The 27,526-nt window shown below is 43.2% G+C and overlaps 1 protein-coding gene across 1 annotated transcript in view; it reads right to left on the bottom strand.

Annotated features, from left to right (window-relative positions):
* The window catches only part of prkcq (protein kinase C, theta), a 228,246-nt gene extending 202,534 nt beyond the window's left edge, over positions 1 to 25,712 (bottom strand). Inside the window, exon 1 of the mRNA XM_072563006.1 lies at positions 25,651 to 25,712. Coding sequence (XP_072419107.1) covers positions 25,651 to 25,693 — 43 coding nt within the window. The 5' untranslated portion in view covers positions 25,694 to 25,712. The remainder of the gene's footprint in view (positions 1 to 25,650) is intronic.
* Positions 25,713 to 27,526: the final 1,814 nt, after the last annotated feature.

Below are 27,526 nucleotides of genomic sequence, written 5' to 3'. Positions count from 1 at the left end.
CTCACACACATACACACACACATATGTTAGCTTATGGGGTGAATTTGTACTTGCAGAATTTTATTTTGCTCAAAAACTGCATGAACCCATGTAAGATTCTGTATAGTCCGTTTCTTTTTAGATTAGAATCAGTCTGACCATTGTGGCACAGACAGCCTCACACAGGGCAGCTCATACCTCAAATACGTTATCTGGGTCGACATGACACCAATTGTGAAAGTTCACTTGAGAATGTAACTTATAAAAATGTTTTGCGATTAGCATATGAAAGAACTGAAATCAACATGGTCATTCTAAAAGATGAGAGACTTAACATCATCAATCAACATATAATTTTAGTTACATCACACTGTAAACCTTTGCTATAAATTCTGTGCCTAGCATTCTTATTCTCCACAGCCACCTAATGAAGGAGCAGCGCTCTGAAAACTAGTGCTTTCAAATAAGCCTTTTGGATTACAACCTGGTGTTGTGTGATTTTTAACTTTGAACATCCTGCGGGTTATTATCAAGTGGAAATTGAACTAGATCACTCGTGTAACTACTTTGGCTATGGTAGCAAGTCAGAAACTGGGGGATTCCATAGCAAGTAACTCATCTCCTGACTTCCATCATCAAGGTACAAGTCAGGAATGTAATGGAATGCTTCCCACTTGCCTGGATTTCTGCAGCTGCAACAACACTTGAGAAGCTCAAGACAAAGTAATCCACTGATCAGCATCCCATTAACCACCTTAAACAAACACTCCCCTACATCACTGATGCACCATAGCTATATTATGTCCCATTTACATCATGCACTGCAGCAACTTACCAAGGTTCCTTTCACAATAACTTCCAAACTTATGATCTCCACCTTTCATCAGGACAAAACCTGCAGTCATATAGGAATAACACCCCTGGAAAATCCCCTCTAAGTCACACACCACCTTGACTTCGAAAAATATCACAATTCTTTCAGTGGCACTGGGGAAAAGTCCTGGAACTTGATGCTTTGGCAATAGTGCAATGGGTTTTCCTTCACCAAATGGACTGCAACAGTTCAAGAAGACAGCTCGCACCATCCTCCCAAAGAGTAATTAGGAATGAGCAATAAATTATGGTCACAACACATGAACTAATTGAAAAGAAACAATATTGGCCAGGAGTGATTAATAGTATAAAGAAGATGGCCTTTATAATTGTAACAAATTAGCTGTTTTAGGAAAGGTTGAAGGAACAAATAAGTTGTGAAGTGAACACCTAGGTTTTAAGGAAGTTGGTTTCCCAGGGTTAGTTGGAGACAGGGTGAAACTCGATGCTCCCCTGGACTATACAAAGTGACAGTGCAAGTAGAAGGAATTCTGCTTTGTATATCCAACCACAGTTTGATGCATGTCTTGCTGTGAACCATAAGGAAAGGAAATTGTCTCAAAACACAGCTCCATAAACTGCAGCTCAAGTACCTATCAGGTAATCTGACTTGAGTATTGTCTGAGGGATCGTACTGGCCAAAACACTGAGAACACTGCACTTCTTCAATGGATGCAATGGGGTTTTTCCTCATCAATTAATATAAGGTATATTAAAGTCTCCTCTGAAAAACAACATCTTTCACAGCACTGCACTTACTGCCTGGGAACTGAGCCCACAACGCCTGCGATAAATGAAAATGCTGTTACTGAGCCAAGGCTATTATATGCACAAGCAAAGTCTATGGAATAATAGTGGCATGGATTTCACGTTCAATGGCAAAGCAACTGTAGTCAACACTGACTGCCAAAGAAAAGCTATCCACAAAGATTGTCTTACCAAATGACATGGACATTCCCCGATGTGGTGATGGTTTGAATCCAATGATGAGTGAAGGGGACCTTTAGGACACCAGCAGCAATCTTATCATTCAACAGATAGGCTACCAGTAACATTGGAGAATGAGGCAACAAACCAGGGTGGGCTCAGTGACTAGTGCTGCTGTCCCACTAGTGGGTTCAATTCCATTCTCGTCCAACTGCCTGTGTGGAGTTTGCACATTCTCCCCATGTCTGTGTGTGGACTTAGTGGGCCGAATGGCCTGCTGCCACAATGTAGGGATGCAATGACTCTAAACCAGCAAGATAAAAGAAGTGAAACCCTTAATTTCAAAATAAACAATGACTGCTTAGAGATTGATGCAAAAATGAATATAACCAATCTTTCAAAAAATACATCTTTTCAAACACGTGAACCATTTCATCAGAAGAGAAATTTGACAATGTGCAAGTGAAAATATTGTTTTCAGGCCCAGTGATCGTGATTAGCAGTAATTTGGAACTTCATACATTTCTGAAGACCAAGTTACATCTCATTCAACAAGACCAAACTTTTTCAGGGTTTTTCATAGAGTGAGAGTAATAGAGTGGAAAATCTTGTCAGCTGAAAGATTTCTTGTTGATTGGAGATTGGGGAGAGCCTCAGCAAAGCACCATTTTGCTGAAGCACAGAGTGAGTCAGTGGGAGCAATCTTTGATTCTCATATGAGTGTGCAGACTCCAGATATTGCCATCAGTTTCAGTGGGGTAATGACGTGGACAGTTAAGCTGTGATTACCGCCACAGAACCCAAGTCAATAAATATATTCTGAACTGACAATTTTAAACATCGCAGACTGCCGGCTGGATCCCAGTTCATGGCTTAATCATCTTGCAATTGCCATGATTGACCACTCAACACATCATTGATTGAGTTAAGCAGCATTGAGAATGCTCAGAGTCACAGTGCAACACAGAATGTCAGATTTCAGTCAAACGCGGAACGAAGACTAAAGTCAATGGAACTGGATATTAGTCGTGATACACAGTTAAACCGTAACGTTTTTTCTCAAATGTCTCCCAGCCCTTAATTTTAGTTTTTCAATGTGAATAATCCACTAATCATATCAGGCCTGACCATCTCAAGAATAATTTTGCAGAGGCCTTTACACATATAACTTCACCCCAAGTGCATTAAACAATGCAACACCTGCCACCACTAATTACTTCCAATCCTCTCCCTGCTGCATACTCTCCATCCATACTTTGGAGAATAAAGCGGAAAGGAACTCAAGTTCAGAATGTGCTGTTACCTCTCAAATATAATCCAATTCCTGCAACCTGGATTCTGCTTCACATGCAGTGACTGTGCTCCATAAATTCTTTGATCGTCTAATCCCTCCCATCTTCCACAGGTTTTGCTTTCTATTGTTTTTCCCTTATCTCTCCTCCCATTCGATTACATCTCAGCTATTGGGTTTTCACCTTTGTCCTAGTTCTGACCAAAGGCCATTGACCTGAAATGTTCACTCTGTTTCTCTCTCTCTCTCTCTCTCTCTCAGATAATCTCTGAGCTGCTGCGTATTTCCTGTATTCATTGTTTCTGCCTCTGAATCAACATCTTTGCTTTTTGCTTTCAAACATCTTAAAATATGCTTCCATTCGACTTGCCTTTTGGGAAATTTAATTCGCTTAGTTCTTCCCTCCCTGAGTCAATTGTTTTCCACCAAACTATAAAGTGCTTTGATTGCCTTTCCGTCTGTGAGGAAATGAAATCTAAATGTAGACGGAACCTATATCAGAAAGTCCCACTGAGTCAATTCAAAGTTACCTTTTGCAAGTAAATACCTTTCACTTGCTTTCCACAGAATTAACATTTCCATTTGATTTTTCCCTGCTGTGTCTGAATGCATGGTGGAAAGCAACTTATGCTACAGCACTCTCAAAGTATAAGCTCCAAGCTGCCATGTGCAATGATTTTTGCTGAATTTGCTTTACCTTTTAATACTTCTCAGAGATTTCCATAATTAAAGGACAAAGATTTCCAGTCCTTGCACGTATCACAAGTACCTGGATGTTGAAAGTGCTTTTTAGCTAATGAAGCATGTTTGGAGTGTACTTGCAGTGTTAGGTAGGCGAATGCAGTTGTCAGTACATGCAAGAGCCCTCAACCAGCATTGAGTGAGTGACCTGGTTAACAAACACAGAAACTACAGGAGAAACCCAGCAAGTATGGGAGCATCGGTGGAAAGAGACACAGAGTTAACATCTTGAGTCCATTGACACTTTGTTAGAACTGAAAGCAGCTGGGAATTGGTGGCATTTATTGCTAAGGATGGGAATGGGGGGATAAGAGTGAGTGAGTGCCTAAAGAGAGAAACTTGTGGAAGGATTGCTGCTGAGTGGGATAATCTGATGTTAGCTGAGGGATAAATGTTGATGTTGAGGACAGTGGGACAACTTTCAATTTTCTTTAAATAGCACAATGGAACCTTAAATTTCTTTCTAAACAGAACTGATGGACAACCCTCCTACGGAGCTGTTTATCTGTAATATTTTCTAGTCCCAGTGAGAGCTTCTTCAATATGATTCATTGAGCTCTCTTCCTTTCTCCTCCCACCACAGTTACAACCCAACCTGCAAACCATTCCCAGCACTTTCTGGGGTAAATGTGCCGGTGTTCTGAAGATTTTGCGGATTTTACGAAGAGTTTATTTTGATGTGGTGTCAGTATGAATGTTAATGATGGCATTCCCCCAAATTTTTAAACTCAAACACTTGTGTGCGGGGAGCTCACTCCAGTACTGTGATCATTATTAAACTGAGGTTGGATGAAAAGTGTGAATGGATTTTCCTCTGAGGCAGAATGGAGGGTGAGTTCCATCCCCTCTGATGTTGTGGATCCTGGACATACTGGATCCATGTGCTCTGTCATAGTTCAGAGACTGATGGATTTTACAAGATAAGGTTCAAGATAAGGGTACAGGTCCATCGCTCCTTGAAAGTGGAGTCACTGGTAGACAGGGTGGTGAAGAAGGCTTTCAGTATGCTAACTATCATTGCTCAAAGCATTGAGTATCAGAGTTGGGATGTCTTGTTGCAGCTGTACAAGATGTTGGTGAGGCCACATTTGGAGAACTGCATGTATTACTGGTCGCCTACTTTAGAAAGGATACTATTAAACTGGAAAGAGTACAGAAAAGATTTACTAGGATGCTACCTGAACTGGAAGATTTTGAATTAGGAGAGGCTGGATAGGCTGGCACTGCTTTGCTTGGAGCATAGGAGACAGTGGGCTGACCTTACAGAGGTCTATAAAATCATTAGATGGCATAGAAAAGATGGATAGTCAATTGCTTCTCACGGTAAGGGAGCTAAAACTAGAGGGCATAGGTTTAAGGTGAGAGGGGATAGATACAAAAGAGTCTAGAAAGGTGTTTATTCACACAGAGGGTGGTGAGTGTGTGAAGGTGGGCTACCAGAGGTAGTGGTGGAGGTGAGTACAATTTTGTCATTTAAGAAACATTTGGACAGGTACAGGGATGGGATAGGTATGGAGGGATATGGATCAAATGCAGGCAAATGGGATGAGATTAATTATGAAAACTGGGCAGCATGGGCACATCGGGCTGAAGGGCCTGTTTCCATGCTGTAAACCTCTATCACTCTATAAAGTCATGGCGATCCTACTGGACCATGGGTCTGCTGTCTCATAGGGGAGAGAGACGACTGGTAATAGTTTCACCTGAGGCTCACCTCACAGCAGGTGAAGGGAGAAGCTGGGAATCCTTCAGGATAACCTCAGTTGGTGCAGGAATTGAACCCATGCTGTCTGATATCACAAACCAGCCATCCAGCCAAGCCGATGTTCAAAAATAGGAGGTAAAGGAAGGTATAATGATAAGTTAAAACAAAATATGTTGGATGCTGGAGCTCTGCAATAAAGGCAGAAAGTGCTGGAAAAGTGGACCTGGGAGAGAGAAATAGAGTTAACCCTACAGTTCCAATATGACTGCATGTTGGAACAGAGGAGAGGGGGAAGTGACATGTTAGAAAAGGGGTAAGAATCAGGAGGAGCAATATGGAAGGATAGAGGGTGGGGCTGTGGATGATTAAATATCAAAGATGTCTTAAAACGTAAGGCAAAAGATAAAGAAACAAAACATTGGTCCAAAGTATGGTGGTTCTGCAAAAATAAAGGAAAGCTCTGTCTGAAAGCAAAATCATGATAGATCCTCAGAATGAGGAGTTAGAATGTAAATCAGTCATTATCTGACTATGGGAAGCACAAGCTGCAACTGGCTTCCATCTGTTTCAATTTCCTATATACCTGACTGTCTCATTCAAATTCAGTAAGTACCCATCAGCAATGTTGGCCTCTAACCAGCTGCATTAGGAGTCTTAATGCACGGGTGTTACTTTGCAGTTTATTGGAAACTCCTTTCGGTGTTGGAGTTTTGGTTACAAATAGGATTAGCTTTATTGACACACGTGAGAATAGGTGAGGAGCTGCAGATTTAAACAGGTCACTATGGTGTTTGACGCGGTTAATAAAAATCCCACCATTTTCTGGAAATTAACTGGGTAGAGACAGAGATGTACATTGGGCCAAAATAATTCAGTGCACAATGGTGGCTGAAGCCATGTGAATCGGAAGTTTTCTTTTAGAAATTGTGCACTATAAGATATTCCTGAGCAATAAAAACTCCCAGTAGGACCATGAATAGCCCGCTAAGCCTGCCCCACCATGTAATATGATCATGGTCAATCAAATACTTCATAGAATAATAGAACCAAAGGATCTCTACAGTGTGGAAGCAGGCCATTCAGCCCACAGTGAATCCACACCGACCCTCCGAAGAGCATCCCACCCAAATCCACTGCCCTATCCTATCCCTGAAACCCTGCATTTACTGAAACACATTTTAGCCAATGTAACCCCATTACCACTGGTAATCCTTAATCATGCTTAAAGTACAAGTTTACACAGCTTTCAGTGGTAAGGAATTCCCAAGGTTCATGATCTGAGTGAAAGAAAATTCTCCACATCATGGACTTAAGTGTCATCCCCTTTATTGTTAAATTGTGCTCACCAGGTTCTATACTCCTCAGCCAGGGCAAACATCTTACCTGCACCTACCCTACCTATCAAAGTAAGTTTCAATAAGATTACCTCACATTCTTTGAAAACTCTAGAGAACACAGGCCTAACTTGCCCAGGGTGAGGTGATGGCCTAATAGTATTACCATTGGGTTGTTCATCCAGGGATCTGGGTTTAAATATGCCACAGCTGGTGGTGGACTTTGAATTCAATAAATAAGAGTTCAATCATGAATGTGTATTTATTGCTAGAAAAAACCCATCTTGTGTACTAATGCCCTTTGAGGAAGGAAATCTACCATCCTTACCCGGCCTGGCCTACATGTGACTCCAGATCTGCAGCAATGCAGTTGACTCTCAACTGCCATCTGGATAGTTAAGGATGGGCAATAAATATTGCCTAGCCAGCGATGCCCTTATTCTATGAATGAATGTTTTTAAAAGATCTCTCTTTATAGGACATCCTGCCATCCCACGACTGAGTCTGGTGAGCCTGCATTGTACTTCCTCAATGGCTGTGACCAAGACCAGTACTCATCAAAGTATATAGAATTGCAGCAAGATCTTACTACTTCTGTACTCATTTCCTCTTGCTCTAATTACTAAGAACAAACTTGGATAATCTAGAAGCAAACGATCAGCCAAATAAATCCACAAAGCAGAGGTTATTAGCAGAATAAATGCTCTTGCACCAAAACAATAACTACTGAGCAGTTGCGAGCGAGAGTGGACTAAGGATGCAGTTTTAGTGTGTAAATTTCTCTCCATCAGCTGACCATTTGGAGAGTCTCTGATTCACATCACCGTCAAATACTAGAGCCTTACAAGACAGGTTTGATCTCCTGAACACCCACAAGCAGCTAAATCAAAAGTTTCAAAGAAACAATGCAAGGCCAAGAGTATTATGTCCAGCTCCTAACATCTAATAAAGCCCGGAATAATGTCAGTCAATTGAAGTTTGTCTACAGTTTAACTCATGGCCATGTTCCAACAGAACCCCTTATGGATTGATCTGGCAGCACTACAGAGGCAGAGTTACGATGCTAGTTGTGTCTGGACTGTCAAGGAGAGGCCACGCATGGTGAAGAAAATATATTGGCTAAAAGAATTTCCTAATCTGAGAACATTAACCGAACAGACACAGTAATGGTTTCCTAACCCACTTTGAGATTGGCCTGCAGTCTGGTTGTGTTGCCATCCTCTTGTCATAAGAGATTGCTTTTCAATGCTCTGATTGTATTAATTTTGTAAGGACCTTTCTAGGTAAAATACCTCTTCCTATAAATTTATAAATAACTGATCAGTAGTGTGTTAGATGCTATGCATATGAACTTTCAAACTGAATTTGACCAAATATCGTATAAGTTGGCAAAACTAACACTCATGGAATTAAAGTGATATTGGTAACTTGGATACACCACAGTGTCACTGGGTGGTCAGAGGCATGAAACTTCCTGAGCAGTTTGGAATCAAGAATCTATTAATTTATTCAAAGAATAACTATTGATCATGTGCGTAAGGAGATATGATATCGGGCCACATGGAACTGGAGCTTGGGTTTGTTGGAGGGGATGTGTACATAGTTACAGATTCAATACAGACTGGTCATGTTCCTTCACTGAGAGTATGGCTGACCTTACTTTGAGGTAAGGGACTCTCCACCCTCATTCCTCTCTTGCTTTCCTTGAGAACAGGCAAAGGCTTCACCACTAAATCAGTTGGGAATTCATTCCAAAGTTGGGAAGCTGGTCTAATAGCTAAGCCACAGTCTAATCTACAGTCAGTCTGTGGCAGTCTCATTGGACACCTGTAGTAAAGACATCCGTTTTTGTTTGCTCTCAAATGCTCTCAATCACTCTTGATTGTTTCATTTGGCCCATTTCACAATGATCAAAATCCCTCACTTATTCACTGATGTACATTGGTTTTCTTCGAGACATAGAGATGTACAGCATGGAATCAGACCCTTTGGTCCAACTCATCTTTGCCGACCACATACCCTAACCTAAACTAGTCTCTTTTGCCAGCACTTGAGCCATTTTCCTCCAAACCCTACCTATTCATATACCCATCCAGATGCGTTTAAAATGCTGCAATTGTACCAGCCTCTACCACTTCCTCTGGCAGCTCATTCCATACACACACCATCCTCTGCATAAAAACGTTGCCCCTTAGGTCCCTTTTATACCTCTTCTCTCTCACCCTAAACCTATGCCCTCTTGTTCTGGACTCACCCACCCCAGGGTAAAAACCTTGCCTATTTATTATTCACTGTTTTGGAAAGCTGTGAGATCCAACCCTTTCATCTCTGCCTAAGACAAACAATTCTGTTGCTGGGAAGAGTGACGTTCGTTCTGTTTAATTGACTCGGACAATTTTGTTCATGAAATACCTAGTCAAAGATATCTGAAAGTATTATGAAGGTATCTTCCCCTCTGATCCATCCTCATTCTTTTCTTCTTCTTCCATTATTTGGGGACCTGACACATTTTGGTGACCAGTTCCCCACAGCCTGACAGACTGCCTATTTAGTGACCTGGGAGTATCACATCTTTGGCACTTTCCTAATTCAATAATGCATGCCCAATCTTTATGTTATGTATTCATTTCCACCCTCTTTGCCTCTGCACATTTGGGTAGACAGATAACATCTGGCACTTTGGGTTGGGGTATCTGGATGGCATGGACAAGTTGGATCACAAGATCTGTTTCTGCGTTGTACATGACTCTATGACTTTGGCAAAGTTACTCCTGATTTATGTTGCTATTCTGTCCCTCTAATTTTTGGTAACTCTTTCAGATTTCTGGTTACCAGTGATGAACACGGTTATAGAACGGGCTGAGTCAAAAGCATTGAAGTATTTGACCATCCATGATTGCATTGGGCCGATGGGCCGAATGGCCTATGTTTGCTTCTATTTTCCCAGGAACCACCTGATTTGACATCACACTTGAGGTTGCAGTTGGAAGCCTGGGAAATAGGCAAAAGTACCAACCAACAATCCAAAGTGAATTTTAAATGCAATTTATAACAAATGTATAGAAAGTCTTTGCAACCAAATTATACTTAATGCAATAAAGTGTGCAGAAAGATTGTCTTTAATATGTTTTCTCTTGTTGTTTGGATTACTACAAAATCTCTTAAATTACAACTATGAGTACAAATGGAATAAATCACACATCAATCTCTCTGCATACTCAGTAAAGTGTATTTATTCTTACTCAAAGGCTAATAATGTTAGTCATCTCTTTGCTAGGTTTTGTGGGTCACAGGCAGATAATATCAAATGGAAAGCTGTGGGAGGTATTGCTTCTGAACCTACATTGATAGCCAGAATAAAGGAAGGTAACCTTTCACTCGGTGAATGAGCCAGCATGAGAGAATATAGGAACAAATTCCTGCAGCTGCAGAAATTGGAACTAGAACCAACAAATCCCAGCAGGTCAGGCAGCATCCATGGAGAGAGAGCAGTCTAGATGACTTTCCATCAGAGAATGTTGATTAGCTTCTGTCCCAGTGCCGGTGCTGACTAGTCAGCCTCATTGTGTTGAACTGCCCTGTCATGTTCCTGCAATCACTCTTGGCTTCCTCTCTCTCTTTCTCTCTCTACAATACCCAGAAGACAGTGTTGGCTAGTGATGCATCAGGCTATCAACAGCTCAGTGTAATATCAGCTTAATCATAACTAACCAGTTTCAGTCCATGATTATGAATGAATCATCTGCACCTTTCTGTGAGCATTGTTCATCAAGATTCCTCTTTTTTCTGTCTTCACCTTTATTTCATTTTGGAACACACACTAAACCTTGGTCTCCAATCATGGGTCTCAAAGCACAGGTCTCACCCTCAAACAGGATTGCTCATTCAGAGTAATTTCATCATCCGCAATTAAACTTTATCGCGTCTCCATTAGGAAATGGGATTCAGTAAGGTGAAAATCGGGAATCGGAAGTGAACTGTTTAATTTGTAACAAACCAAGATGCAAGAATAAAACTTGAATTATTTATGACTTTATATATTTTGTTGACGCACACTGCAAATTTTAAAGTAGTAGTTATTGTCCGGATGTATCTGGGACAGCCATCATTGGTTTTTATAATTTGGAAGAAATCTATCAAGTGGATATGAGTGTTTTCTGCTGGCTGGAGAGTCTCAGTCAGGGGACATGCCATTGATGTGAAAGCTAGACCATCCAGGGTAGAACTTCTTCTGTGTGTAAATAATGATAAATATACAGAACTCTCTCTCACAAGAAAAAAAAGTAGGCGCGACCTCAATGAATCTGAGATTGATAGTTATTAGCTGGCCACAAGGATAAAGGGAAATGACAGCAAGCACAATGGATGGCATTAAGGTACAGATCAATCAGACTCACACTGATTGGAGAAACTGGCTTCAGGGTGGGAATGAAAATGTGGAGACATTTCTTCAGCCAGAGTGTGGTGGGCCTGTGGAATTCATCGCTACAGAGTGCAGTGGAGGCCGGGACGCTAAATGTCTTCAAGGCAGAGATTGATAAATTCTTGATGTGACAAGGAATTAAGGGCTACGGGGAGAATGCGGGTAAGTGGAGTTGAAATGCTCATCAGCCATGATTGAATGGCAGAGTGGACTCGATGGGCCGAATGGCCTTACTTCCACTCCTTAAAAAAAAGGAAAAAAAAAGAAAAAGAATTACTTCTTGAGTATTGCTGAGAAAATTTCATTCCTGATTGAAATATCTTGACTACTCAACATTGAATTATCTGTTTGAATTTCAACAAAAACTTGGCAGTTAATTATTCTCGTACTGCAGTCAGACCACAATCGAGGAACACTTGCCTCTCATTGCCCTTTTCAGTACCAGTAGCTCAGATTATATTTGGGGATTTGAAGTCTTCACAATGTTGACATTCCTCTGTATTTCCCTGCGATGCTCCTTTGTATCCCTCCCACTAGTTGGCACCCAAACAATGTAATTGTATCCTTCTTGTTCCTTGGTTCGAGCCAAATTGATTGTGTCTTTGAATCCTCTGAGACATCGTCTTCCTCCAGCACTGCAATGATCTCCTTAACCAATACTGCCACTTCTTCACTTCTCCTGCCTCTTCTGAAAACCTTACCCTCAGGAATATTGAACACTGTGTCTTGTTCTCCCTTGAGTCAGCTGGCCATAGCGTTATGTTTCCATGTAACAGTCTTTGGCTGTAACACCTAAATCTTATTTACTACACTCTGTGCATTCACATACATACACAGTAACCTTGAATTACATTTCATTACTTGCTCCCTGAATCTTAACTTACTATCTTCAACGTTCATTCCCTCCACTGCCAACACTCAGCAGCAGCAGTGAGTACCATTTCTAAGAGAGGAGCAATTTAGGGAGTGGCTCAGTGGCTCAATGGTTAGCACTGCTCTTTCACAGCACTAGAGACCTGGGTTCGATTCCAGCCTTGTGTGACTATCTGTGTGGAGTTTGCACGTTCTCCCCGTGTCTGTGTGTCTGTGTCCCACAGTCCAAAGATGTACAGTTTGGGTGAATTGGCCATGCTAAATTGCCCATAGTGTTCAGGGATGTGTAGATTAGGTGTATTACTCAGGGGTAAATGTCAAGGAATGGGTTTGTGTGGATTACTCTTAGAGGGCCAATGTGGGCTTGTTGGGCAGAATGGCCTGTTCCCACACTGCAGGGATTCTATGACACTGCAGATGCTGGATCTGTATGGGAAACAAAAAGTGCAGGTCAGGGAGCATCCATGGAGTGAACGCAAACTAATGTTTCAAGTCTGAATGACTCTTCATCAGAACCAGTGAAGAGTCACCTAGGTTTGAGATGTTAGCTTGCTCTGTTTCCATGGATGCTGCCTGACCTGTTGTGTTTCCAGCATTTTTCTGTTTTCAATACCATCTATAAGATGCAATGCAGAAATTCATTAAAGTTCCTGAGATAACAGTTTCCAAACTCATGACCACTACTATCTGGAAGAATAGGAGAAGATGGAATGATAATGTCATAGAGAACTGAGGAGAGCAAAGAGAGAGATGCCGATATCTCCCATGGACGGAGACCAATTATGGATGGATGTCTTCACTACATTGCTATATTTGCCTTTTATTGTTTTGAACTAGACCAAGAATCAAGGTTGTCCTGGGGCAGTGATGCAGAACCTTTTTTATTTGGTTTAATATCTATTAAGGTGTGAGTCACCGTGATTGCACATTTGCTGAGCAGTTGGATGGAAGTAAAAGCTGTTCAGAGAAATGTAGGTGAAAGTTTATAAAAGTGAAAACACCATTACAGCTCAGGTACATACATAAAACATTACGTGAATGCACTTTACAGAAACCACATCTTCTGCAGAAAGCACAGGAAGATTTAGCAAGTAGTAGTGATAGCATTGCTGATTTTGCACTTTAATCTAATTTTAAAGCCTGCTGTAATAAATTCCTAAAAAAATTCAATTGTAATACGAGGGTTAAAGTCAACACAATGTTGGTACACTGCAGGTCTGGAGGATTCAATTCTGGTGTGTGTGTGTGTGTGTGTGGTATTTCACCATCTCCATAGCAACAGGCCAGCATTGCCTTTGCATACTGCTTCCAGACATCCACACCGCTGACAGGTTCTGTGGAGGAAGACCATATGATGGAACCCTGCAATTTGAGATGAGGAATTATCTTCCCTCTTACACTCCCCATCCTCAGCCGAGAGTGAACTTTATGACGATAGCAGCTGGGTGTGGCAGAAAGCCAGCTGGAGGGAGTCTGGTCCCCCTGGGTGTGAGGGAGGAGTTGGGGGGGATGTGGGCACATAGAAGATGGATATTGGGATGGGCGTTTGGAGTCATAGAGTCATATAGCACAGAAACAGACCCTTCAGCCCATCTCATCCGCGCTGACCAAGTTTCCCAAACCAAAATGGCCTCGTTTTCTAGTGTTTGGCCCATATCCCTCTAAACCTTTCCTATCCATGGACTTATCCAAATGTCTTTTAAATGTTGCAACTGTGCCCACATCTACACCTTCCTCTGGCAGTTTATTCCACACATGAACCACCCTCTGTGTGAAGAAATTGTCCCTGACATCTTTTAAATCCTGCCCCTCTCAACTTCAAAAATAGACCACCCTAGGGAAAAAGACTTTTGCTGTTCTCCTTCTCTAATGCCCCCAGGATTTTATAAACCTCACGTCAACCTCCTATGCTCCAGTGAAGAAAGTCGTAGTCTATCCAACCTGTCCTTAGAACTCAAATCCTCCAGTTCTGGCAACACCCTGGCAAATCCTTTCTGAACCCTCTCCAATACCCTTCCTATGTGGAAGAGCAACCATGTGGGAGCTGTGACTATGGACTAAGGCAGGTCACTTTGGATCAAAATCTGCCCAACACTTTCCACAACATTTTCTGCAGGTCAGTGTAAACAATGCCTGGGACAATGGGGCATAACTATCGCAGAATTCTCCAATCCTGTTGCTCGCAATAGTTTGAAAACTTAAGCAGCTATTTCTAGTCACGTAGAGAGCAGCTCATGTCACGACAGGGCTGGAGGTGTGGAGGGTGGATAAAGGAGGTGTTCAGGTTCTAACATTATTGAACTTGATATTGAGCCCTGAAGGCTACAGGGTCCCCAAGTGGAAAATGAGGTGCTGTTCTTCCCATGTGCAGACTGGGCTATCGGCCCTCAACCTTTCACTAGCGACTTTCATTTAGAATAGCACTTTTAAGATCGTGAAAGATCCCAGGTGTTTCCCAGCAGTTTCCCAAAACAACATTTGACACTGAGCCACAGAAGGAGTAGGCAATTGATCTGCTTCGCTACGTTATGAGGGCACCTTCCCCTGGTCATCACAGCCAGGGCCGGGCATTCCTGTGCAATACTGAGGGAGTACCACACTGTCGGATCTTGGGTGAGACAATATAAAGAGTGATGGTCTTAACATTGAGCCTCACAACTCCACATTGACCCTCCTTGTCACCAGAACCTATCATCTTGAACATGTACATAAAAACCGAATGGCCCAGATGCTGGAGATCAGAAACAAAAACAGAAATTGCTGGAGAAACTCAGCAGGTCTGGCAGCATGTTGGGGGGAGAAAGCAGAGTTAACCTTTCGGGTTCTCAATTTCTTCAGAACTGGTTGTAGCTGGAAAAAGGTTTGCATTGATGCTGAAGACAGAGGGTAACATTGGAAATGCGTGTTGTGGAGCAGGGGGCGGTAGTGGGAACGTGTTGGAAAGAGTGAGATAATAGGTGGAGATGGAGCTCAGAGAGAGTGAGAGAAAATGACGAAGAGTTGGATAATAGTATCTCAGGGAAAAAGAAACACTGACAATGGGAAACATAAGAGAGGGGAAGTGGGTTAGCTCTGCAGAGAGCAGAGCTGAAAATGTGTTGCTGGAAAAGCGCAGCAGGTCAGGCAGCATCCAAGGAGCAGGAGAATCGATGTTTCGGGCATCAGCCCTTCTTCAGGAAACTATGAGCAGCTCATGTCACGACAAGGCCGGAGGTGTGGAGGGTGGATAAAGGAGGTGTTCAGGTTCTAACACTATTGAACTCAATATTGAGTCCTGAAGGCTGCAGGGTCCCCAAGTGGAAGTTGAGGTGCTGTTCTTCCAGCTTGCACCAAGCTACACTAGAACACCGCAGTCAGCCTGAGACAGAGATGCTGACCAGGGGATAGGGTGGGACGTGAAAGAGACAGGCCACTGGAAGCTCAGGGTCATTTTTCTGCAGAGACTGTGGGTGTTCTGCAAAGTCTGCGTGCGGTTTTCCCAATGTTGAGGAGACCATGTGGTGAGCAGCCGGAAAGGGTATTTGTTGCATATTTCCTTTCATCCAACTCTGTATTGTTTTCCTGTTCCAAGCTGCATAATTCATTGATGTTTAACAAATAGCAAGGATGAATGCACAATTTTGAGGCGCTTTCCGTATTCCAATTGAGATCGCATTTCCTTGAGGAGATTAAGACTATGTATAGAAGGACCTCCTTTCTTTAATCTATGCCTAGATAAATTAAACAGGTTATATGCTGCACATAGGAGGCCTGAGGCACACCATTGAACCAGGTTCAAGTCCCACCTCAGGTTTTGATAGACATGAAAGATATCTTGATAATGTGGTGACACAGATTGATTATCAATCATTTTATATATACATATATATATATATACACACACACATACATCAAGTCATAGAGATGTACAGCATAGAAACAGATCCTTCAGTTCAACTCGTCCATGCTGACCACATATCCTAACCTAATCTAGATCCTTTTGCCAGCATTTGGCCCCTATCCCTCTAAACCCTTCCTTTTCATATACCCATCCAGATGCCTTTTAAATGTTGCAATTGTACCAGCCTCCACCACTTCCTCTGGCAGCTCATTCCATATATCTGCATGAAAAAGTTGCCTCTTAGGTCCCTTTTAAATATTTATCCTCTCAACCTAAACCTATGCCCTCTAGTTCTAACACCCCCAACCCAGGGAAAAGACTTTGTCTATTTATCCTGTCCATGTCCCTCATGATTTTATCAACCTCTATAAGGTCACTCCTCAGCCTCCGACACTCCAGGGAAAACATCCTGAGCCTATTTAGCCACTCCATATAGCTCAAACCTTCCAACCCTGGCAACATCCTTGTAAATCCTTTCTGATCCCTTTCAAGTTTCACAACATCCTTCTGTTAGGAAGGAGACCAGAATTGCACGCAATATTCCAAAAGTGGCCTAACCAATGTCCTGTACAGCTGCAACATGACCTCCCAACTCCTGTACTCAATACTCTGACCAATAAAGGAAAGCATACCAAACGCCTTCTTCACTATCCTATCTACCTGCGATTCCACTTTCAAGGTGTTATGAGCCCGCACTCCAAGGTCTCTTTGTTCAGCAACACTCCCTAGGACCTTACCACTAAGTGTATAAGTCCTGCTAAGATTTGCTTTCCCAAAATGCAGCACCTTGCATTTATCTGAATTAAACTCCATCTGCCACTTCTCAGCCCATTGGCCCATCTGATCAAGATCCTGTTTTAATATGAGGTAACCAACCTTCTTTGCTGTCCACTACACCTCCAATTTTGGTGTCATCTGCAAACTTACTAACTGTACCTCCCAAGGTCACAACCAAATCATTTTTATAAATGATGAAAAGTAGTGAACCTAGCACTGATCTTTGTGGCACTCTACTGGTCACAGGGCTCCAGTCTGAAACCAACCCTCTATCACCACTATCTAGCTTCTACCTTTGAGCCAATTCTGTATCCAAATGGCTAGTTCTCCCTGTATTCCATGAGATCTAACCTTGCTAACCAGTCTCCCATGGGGAACCTTATCGAACGCCTTACCAAAATCCATATAGATCACGTCCACTGCTCTGCCTCATTAATCCTTTTTGTTACTTCTTCAAAAAACTCAATCAAGTTCATGAGACATCATTTCTACACATAGGGGAGAGTGAGGACTGCAGATACTTGGAATCAGAGTTGAGAGAGTGGTGCTGGAAAAGCACAGCAGGTCAGGTAACATCCAAGGAGCAGGAGAATCAAAGTTTCAGGCATAAGTTCTTCATCAAGAATATATATGCACACACACACACACACACACACACACACATATATATGTATGTGTGTGGATGATATATATGATACCTTTCCAATCCATCTATGGCAAGCAGTAAGAAAGAGTCTCCTGATCAGCCATGCTTGAAGTGGAGTAGGGTCCCTCACTATGTTGTCTGGCTACAGGCTAGAGACCCATTCCAGGAAGAATTAGCAATGGCACCATTTTGAAAGCAAGTTCTTCATGCGCCACTGATTATGGGATGAAAGAAGATGATACATTGCGCAAATAACCTTCATGCTTATTCCTGATTGCTAGTACCATTCATGCATCTAAACAATCTCCAGAAGAAAGAAAAGCTTTGCACAATTGACTCATTGCTTCGTGGAGAGCCATAACTATCAGCCAGAGTTCCTGCTTTGGCTTGGTTTCCAATGATCTCTGTTGGAAAGGACCTGGACGAGTACAAGTTTGGACTGATAGCTGACAAGGAGGAAGTTAGGACTGCAGATGCTGAAGATCAGAATCGAGAGAGTGGCACTGGAAGAGCACAGTCAGTCAGGCAGCATCTGAGGAGCAGGAGAATCAAAGTTTTGGGCATAGGCCCTTTATCAGGTGCTTTTCTAAGACCACACTCTCGAAGCTGATAGCTGACAAGTAACATTCGCTCTACGCCAGTACCATGCAACAACTAGCTGCAAGGAAGTGCAATCTAATCATCTCCCCTTGACACAGCTGAGCCCCCATCATTAACATCCAGGAGCTCAATGGAACCAGCCATGTAAATATCGTGGCTGCATGAACAGACCAGAGACTGGGAACTCTTTGGCTATTCTGGACTCACCAAAGTCTGTCCAGCATCTACAAGGCATAACTGAGGAGTGTGGTGGAATATTCCCCAATTGTATTGATGTGTGCAAATCCAACAGCACTCATGTGTCTTGCAACCATCAAGGACAAAGCACCTCACCTGATTTGTACAGTAATCATTGCCTTAAACATTCTGTCCCTCCAACACTGATGCACATTGCAGCTGTGTGTACCACCTAAAAGATGCATGGTAGCAACTCACCTGCAACAGCAGCTTTCAAACAGCCAACTCCGACCAACTGGATAGATAATGACAGCAGGTGCATGGGAGAACCAGGTTCCCCTCTAAGCTGCACACCATCCTGACTTGAAACTATCTTCTCCCTGGGTTAAGAACTTGAAACTCCCTTCCTAATAAGATGGTGAGTGTACCTTCATCAGATACACTGCAGTGATTCAAGAAGGCCTTCTCATTCTCAAGGACAGTTAAGGATTGGCACTAAATACTAGCCTTGCCAGCGATGCCCACCTCCAATGAATAAACAGCAAATAAACACACACGCACATGCGCGTGCGTGCACACACACATACACAAACACACACACGCACACATTTACACTCAAAGTGTGAAATCATCAATACAAAGATAAAGGAATCTACATACCTTACTCTTGATTATGTATATAGAGTCATAGAGATGTACAGCACAGAAACAGACCCTTCAGTCCAACCCGTCCATGCCGACCAGATAACCCAACCCAATCTAGTCCCACCTGCCAGCACTTGGCCCACATCCCTCCAAGCCCTTCCTATTCATGTACCCATCCAGATGCCTTTTAAATGTTGCAATTGTACCAGCCTCCACCACATCCTCTGGCAGCCCATTCCATATACACCACCCTCTGCGTGAAAAAGTTGTCCTTAGGTGTCTTTTTTACCTTTCCCTTCTCACCCTTAAACTATGCCCTCTAGTTCTGGACTCCCCCACCTCCAAAGACTTTGTCTGTTTATCCTATCCATGCCCCTCATGATTTTATAAACCTCTGTAAGGTCACCCTTCAGCCTCTGACGCTCCAGGGAAAACAGCCCCAGCCTGTTCAGCGTCTCCCTATAGCTCAAATCCTCCAACCCTGGCAACATCCTTGTAAATCTTTTCTGAACCCTTTCAAGTTTCGCAACATCTTTCCAATAGGAAGGAGACCAGAATTGCACGCAATATTCCAACAGTGGCCGAACCATATTTACATGCAATTCAGAAATTTTAACTGTGTGCAGTTAGGGTCAATCCATTCAGTTCCTGCTGAACCCAAAAGCTTAAGCATAAAAATACCTCACAAAACAAATTGAAGCATAGATGGTCCATTAAATTACTTTTCTCCCGATCACAAAATTCCTTAAAATACATTAAACGTGTTTAATTAAATTATGATCTTTCCAGTGCTATGTCTAGATGCTACTGTGGGGTGAGAGAGATTCCCTCGAGAAATCAGTGAAGGAAGAAGAGAAACATGATCAAGGCAGCAGGTAGGTTCCATGATATATAAAGATTTTCTTTTAAATTCCACTAAACCGATAATTGATTTTTTATTTGTAACCATCAAGGCAGCCATGTAGCTGTGTGGCTGACATGAGTCTCAGAGAGATGTGAACTCAATGTTTCCATTTTGGAAAATTGACGTCTCTCATTGAAGCTTGCTTTGTGTCATTTGGGTGTCAAGAATTCTGATATTTCATTCTCAGAATAAAATCAGCACTAGCATTCAGAATCTAAAGATCAACACTCATTTTCTGTTAACCTCAATTTGCATCGAAATGGAAAAAGTTAGCCGAAGTAATTTTCAATGATATTATCAGTGACTGTACGCAGTACTGAAGTCTTTCCTTAGCACTTGTTGAAAGCATAGGGGTTCAGAGCAAAGAGTCGAAAAGGGTGGAAAAACACAGCAGGTCAGGCAGCATCCAGGGAGCAGGAGAATCAATGTTTCAGGCATAAGCCCTTCATCAGGAATGTAGTAGAACTGGGTGGTGCAGGGTTCCTGGATTATGAGGTTGGAGGCTGTGAATGGGATACCCCTGAGGTGATGAGGTTGTGGATGGTCTGGGAGATGATGGTTTAGTTTTGGGATACCCCTGAGGTGATGAGGTTGTAGATGGTCTGGGAGATGATGGTTTAGTTTTGGGAGGTGAGGTCATGGTTGAGGGGACAATGGGAGGAGGTGTCTGTGAGTTGGTGCCTGGCTTCAGCGGTGTAGAGGCCAATGCGCCAAACTACCACAGCGCTCCCCTTGTCCACTGGTTTGATGGTGAAGTTGGAGTTGGAGTGGAGGGAGTGGAGGGCTGTGCATTGTGAGAGTGAGAGGTTGGAGTGGGGGAGGGGGGTGGACAGCTTAGGGCGGTCAATGTCATGGCAGCAGTTTGAGATGAAGAGGTTGAGGTTCAGAGCACAGAACCAGGCCATTTGACCCATTGTGACAATGCTGTCCCCTTGGTAGAGTAATCCTAAATTAATACAAAGAAAAACTAAGCAATGTGTGTGGTGAAGATCTGAAGAAACTTAAAGAGAAAATGTTGGAATTGCTCAGCAGGTTGGGCAGTATCCCTGAATGGGAAAACAGAGTTAATGGGTTGAATTCCATGGTTGCAGGGATTGATCCTGTCCACCAGTCAGTGAGGACTACACTGCTGTGATTTCCGGGAAGCTGGGAGGGAATAACTCCCACTGAGATCCTTCACTCCCGAATGTTGGGATTCCTGGGATTTTGAAGAACCTGTCTCCGAGAGCAGCTGCCCATAACTGGATGGCTGACAGCTCAGCCTTACCCAGGCCTGCCAGTGACACGGCTGAGGTTCTGGTTAGAGTGGTCGGTGGGTGCTGCCTTTCCGACAGAGGCCTGGTTCTCTGGGGAGGGCAGAAGGCCAAGGTGCATAATCAGCTGGACTCCAACCTTCCGCAGCACAACCCCGCCTCCTCCTCCTGCAGTAAGACCACCAAAGGTATATGAGGCAGCCTACCCAGATCACTGGCCTCCCAGCTGGTAGATTACAAGGGTGGCAAGAATTTCCCTTCACTGCCCACTTAAACGTATCACTTGGCCTAGGGTTCAAAATGTCTTCCTCAATATTCCCTCCCCTTCCCCCATCACCGCTGATCTAATTGGGGTACACGACTGTAAGAGGAGCTGGCAAGGAGCGAGGAAAGCAACTGACTCCTTACCATACATGTTTTTTTAATTCATGGGATGATGGGTAGGCCAGCATTTATTGTCCATCCCTAATTACCCAGAGGATAGTTAAGTGTCAACCACATCGCTGTGGGTCTGGAGTCACATGTAGGCCAGACTAGGTCAGGATGTCTGTTTCCTTCCCTATAGGGTATTATTGAACCAGATGGGATTTCCCAGCAATCAACAATGGATTCATGGTCATCACTAAACTCTTAATTTTAGATGGGAGAGAGTGAGGACTGCAGATGTTGGAGATCAGAGTCGAAAAGTATGATGCTAGAAAAGCACAGCAGGTCAGGCAACATCCGAGGAGCGGGAGAATCGATGTTTTGAGCATAAATTTTTCATCAAGAATGTGAGAGGGAGGTAGGTTGGAGCTGGGAGGAAGGTAGTTGGGAAGGAGATAGGTAGATGAAGGTGGGGGAAGTGATGGTGGTAGGTTGGAATGGAGGGTGGAGCGGATAGGTTGGAAGGAAGATGGAAAGGTAGGGCAGCTCAAGAGGGCGGTGCTGAGTTGGAGGGTTGGATCTGGTATAAGGTGGGGGGGGAGGGGAGATGAGGAAACTGGTGAAATCCACATTGATCCCGTGTGGTTGGAGGGACACAAAGTGCAAGATAAGATGTTCTTCCTCCGGGTGTCAGGTGGCTAGGATTTGGTGATGCATATCCTCGGCAGAGTGAGAGAGGGTGTTGAAGTATTTGACCACAGGGTGGTAGGGTTGGTTGGTGCAGAAGTCCCGGAGATGTTCACTGAAACATTCTGCAAGTTGGCGTCCTGTCTCCCCACAATGTAGAGGAATCCACACTGAGGGCAATGGACACCGTGGATGAGGTGTTTGGATGCACAGGAAAATCTGTCACCTGGACCATCTCAGATACCTCCATCCCCTTATACCACCTCTCCATCTCCATTTCTGGTGACCAACTCAACACGGGCATCGACTACAAACCCAGCGACTCCCTCCTGGACTGCTGCACCTCCCATCCTGCCTCCTTTAAAAATGCTATCCCTTACTCTCAATTCCTCTGCTTCAGCCATGTCTGTTCCCTGAAGGACCAATTCCACTCCAGGACATCCCAGATAGCCTCCTGTTTCAAGAACCGCAATTTCCCCTCAACAATGCCCTCCCGCACATCTCCTCCACTTTCCATGCCTCCTTCAACCCCACCCCTCCAACCGCAACAAGGACAGAACTACTCACCCCCGGTCCTCACTTTCCACCCTACCAACCTTCGTATACAACGCATCATCCGCCACCATTTATGCCACCTCCGATCAGACCCCATCACCAGAGATATATTTCCCTTCCCATCCCTTTCAGCATTCCGCAGAGACAATTCCCTCTGCGACTCCCTCGTTAGCTCCACGCACCCCTCCACCAACTCACCCTCCATTCCTGGTACCTTGCCACCACAAAAGGTGTAAAACCTGTGCCCACATCTCCATACAAGGCCCCAAAGGATCCTTCCACATCCGGAGAGATTCTCCTGCACTGCCACGCATGCCATCTACTGTGTGCATTGCTCTCGATGTGCTATCCTCCACGTCAAGAGACAGGATGCCAACTCGCAGACCATTTCAGAGAACAGCTCTGGGACACACACAAACACACACACACACAAATCAACCTGTGGCCAAACATTTCAACTCTCCCTCCCACTCCACACCAAGGACATGCAAGTCCTAGACTGCCTCCACTACCAAATTTGCACCTTCCACAGTGGGTGTCTCCAACCAAATGGGATTTATGGGGATTTTGCCAGTTTCCTGATCTCCCACCCCCCCCCTCCACCTTATCCTAGATCCAACGAGCACCACCCTCTTGAACTGTCCTACCTTTCAATCTTCTTTCCCACCTATCTGCTCCACCCTATCACCATCAATCGCATTCCCAGCTACCTTACCCCCTAGTCCCACCCACCTCCCATTTATCCCCTTGGCCAACCCCCCCACATGGCAAAAGTGAGGACTCCAGATGCTGGAAACCAGAGTCTAGATTAGAGTGGTGCTGGAAAAGCACAGCAGGTGATTCCTGGTGAAGGGCTTTTGCCTGAAACATCGATTTTCCTGCTCCTGGGATGCTGCCTGACCTGCACCACCTCAACCCCCTACGTTCCTGATGAAGGGCTTATGCCCAAAATGTTGGCTCCCCTGCTCCATATTTCTCAGCTCTTAATTCAAGGTATCTATTGAATTCAAATCCCACTACCTGCCATGGGGGGATTTGAACCCAGGTTCCAAGCTAGGATAAGAGTCTTTGGGTTTGACAATCTAGCAATAATACCACTATGCCATTGCCTCCCCATACTGCTACCATTGGAATGGCTCATGCCCAACTCACAGCTCTTTCCAGGAATGTTACAGTCAGCCCAATGTTCCTGGTCATTCATGTTTTTCAGAAATAGACAAGTTAAAAATGCTTCCTTTTTTCACACAACTGCGGCCAATGATTCTGCTGTGGCCATTCACAGCACCTCCAGTCATAGTGATGTACAGCATGGAAACAGACCAGGTCCAACCCATCCATGCCGACCAGATATCCCAACCCAATCTAGTTCCACCTGCCAGCACCCGGCCCATATCCCTCCAAACCCTTCCTATTCATATACCCATCCAAATGCCTCTTAAATGTTGTAATTGTACCAGCCTCCACCACTTCCTCTGGCAGCTCATTCCATACACATACCACCTCTGTGTGAAAAAATTGCCCCTTAGGTCGCTTTTATATCTTTCCCCTCTCACCCTAAACCTATGCCCCTCTAGTTCTGGACTCCCCGATCCCAGGGAAAAAGCTTTGTCTATTTACTCTATCCATGCCCCTCATGGAAAACAGCCCCAGCCTGTTCAGCCTCTCCCTGTAGCTCAAATCCTCCAACCCTGGCAACATCCTTCTAAATCGTTTCTGAACCCTTTCCTATAGGAAGGAGACCAGAATTGCACACAATATTCCAACAGTGGCCTAACTAATGTCCTATGCAGCTGCAACATTGTCGACTTAGCCTTTGCATTATTACTTGTCCCATGACTACCCCCTTTTACCTTACAACAACATCCTTTTCTTTACTTAATCTCTTCCTCCCTCCCATGGACTTTCTCTTTTGTTCTCTCCATCCTGGCTCTTTATTTGCCTCAAATATGTTACATTCTCACCCGGAATGTTTATGACAAAGAAGGGAGTCTCCAGCTTTGCTGAAATGGTGTTAAATCTTCAATTCGGGAAATCATGTCCCTAAACCCAGCAACATTTCAGCTGGTGGGGGAAGGGGGCTTATAATTTGCACTTCCATTGCTCATGGGGAAAGCTGCACATGTTAAAGGTGCAGTTGTTATCAGTCAGATTCAACTTTCAATTGTCAGATGTCCAAATCATGAATTGTGGGCTTCGCATACAATCAGGAGCTGTTTGAAGGGTTAGGATATCCTTTTGGAAAGTTAGGGTAACCTTTTAAATAGGTCCAGGGGCAGCTTTGGAAAGTAAAATCATATTTGGGAAAGGTACATTGCTCTCTGGGAAAAGGAAAATTCCCTTTTAGGTTGTTAAAAGTGGAGGTGAATAGGTGTAAAATATGGATAAACTCAATGGAACTGTCAGATTCATTGGAACTATCACGCAGTTAAGGTATTAAAGTCTACTCATCATTAATTAATTGAAAAAATATAATCGCTACTCCCTTATCAGCTCTGTTGAAATTAGCCTGATGGCTGTCATTATTTATTTCAATGGCTATTGCTAATCTGTTGCTGGTGCACGGTGCACAGTAGCATAGTTTGTTTGGAGAAATGAATTACAATTTCATCCTTTCACCTGTGGAAAGACAATCTAAACTGAACCCAATGTCATTGCCTGAACACCTTGTTCTGAGATAAAATCTGAGATCAAATTCCATGCACATAAATGCCTTTAAATTAGCATAAATTGGTTAACTCAGTGGAACATTAAAGATAAAATACAAAGCAGAAATGTCTTACAGGTTATACAGCGAGTCATGGTGTGAAGACAATTGGGGAAATATTAGACGATGAATAACTGGTACAGGACTGTAAATCTGACACTGACATGCAAAAGGTTATGTTGTGAGCACTGATGGAGTACAATGTACACAAATGTGTCTCCTCACAAATGAAAGCATTGATTGCTATCTAGTTCAATTGATTCTCCTCTCTCCATAAATAGTCAAGCAATACAATATAATTCTTCATTACCTTCATCATCTGTCCAATCCGAATCCAGCCCCATCATTAACATTTGTGCAGTTTGACTTAAATCCATCATCCGTGATTCACATAGGCCAGACCTTGGTGTAAACAATTGAACAGTGTGAATGATACCAGCAAAGTGGATTTTTAACTATATTCTATAGATTCATCTTTGTAGCTGAACCTCCTGATCCAAATGACTATAATCAAAATGTACCACTGCTCAATAGTTGCATAAAACATCAAAGGTTCACTCCCTTATAGAGTCGATTTTGCAACACATTTGGACAAGTTTCGTTTGAATATAGTTATGAGATCTTATGTGACCCAAAATAGTGGAATGTTCAATCCTTTGCATGAATACTGGGTGATATAAGACCAACAATACCTTCCATGAGATGTAGTCTTTAAGTCTAATGCCTCTAAAGGAAGGTTAGCTGACAATTGCAAATGATTGAAATCCAATTGTCTGTGCAATTGCAGAAGATGCAATATTTGGCCTTTTTTTTAGCTTCGTCTCTGCTCATTGTCCAAGACTCCAAACAGGTGAAGCAGCAAGTCTGGTCTGCTCTAATCACTGCTTGCAATGTGGTTCCCCTCTACATTGGCGAGATGAAACATGTTGAGTGCCCACTGTGAGAAACACCCCTGCTCTGTTTGTAAGCATACCCCCAACTTCCAGTTCCTTGCTCCCATCTTGGGCCTGCTTTATGTTCCAGCAAAGCCTCATGCAGGCTGAAGGAACAGCACTTCATTTTCTGTTTGGGTAATTTACAGCCTCAGGACTGAACATTGAGTTCAACAAATTCAGAGAATGACCTCACTCCTTCATTGTGCTTACAAATCTCCCCCACCCCCAATAATTCCCTGACTTCATGTAAGAATTCACTCTGAACAAGGTTGGCTTATTTTTGCAATTCTTACCCATCATTTATGCCTATTTTACATCTCAAACTTTCCTTTACTATCAACAGTATTCCTTTCTCCTAACGCTTTGGGCACTGATATCCTCTGATTCCCCTCTCCTTTTGTCAATGAGATAAAAACCATCATTTTGCAGTTCCCTTCAGTTCCAAAGGAGGGTCATTCGACTCAAAACTTTGTTTTTCTCTCTGTCCTCAGATGTTTCCAGACCTGTTGAGTTTCTCTAGCACTTCTTGTTTTTCTGTCAGATTACTAGTGTCTGCAGCCCTTTGCTTTTGTTGAAATCTATGTTTGCTTTATTTATTTTGAATGATACGGTGACGACCTGTGCCGAAAATGCCAGGAAGGCCACAAGAAGAAGGTATTGATAACACCTTTTGTGTTTTTACGTGAGCCACTACAATGTAATTAACGCAGTTGAATTAAATTCCTTTTCATTAACATTAAAAGTCATCAGCAATCTTTTATATCTAGGTAAAATATATTGCCATGAAAAGGAAAGGGATATCAAATAATGGGTCAAGTATAACAGACTGCTATGGACTTCAATGGTCCTTGAGTATGAATGTGCGGCTGATACTTTCTGCTTGGGATAGGAAGGTCGAGAAAGGAAGGAAGGTTGGCATAATGCGTTTCGTTATTCATTGCAATCTCTCAAGAGGCAACGTGATAGATACTGCCTCTGTCATTCTACAGCACTGTCCTGAGTCTCCTGTTTTAGGATAATCGAAAACCAACAGAGAATAGCAGAAAATGGTAATCCACCTGTAGTCTCACGGTAATATTCTCCATGCTTCTGGTATGTTTTTTTAGCAGTTTGCAACGCCACGTGTTGCACTTGGCAAATATTTGAGACCTTTCGGTAATGTCGATTTGTAAAGATCAGAGATAAACTGGGTCAATGTATTTCAAAATTTGCTTGAGCTAAGATGACAACTACCCCTTTCTATAACCACAA

Source organism: Chiloscyllium punctatum, chromosome 44, assembly GCF_047496795.1.
Source record: "Chiloscyllium punctatum isolate Juve2018m chromosome 44, sChiPun1.3, whole genome shotgun sequence".
NCBI classification, from domain to species: domain Eukaryota; kingdom Metazoa; phylum Chordata; class Chondrichthyes; order Orectolobiformes; family Hemiscylliidae; genus Chiloscyllium; species Chiloscyllium punctatum.
This window is presented reverse-complemented; position numbering and strand designations above follow the sequence as displayed.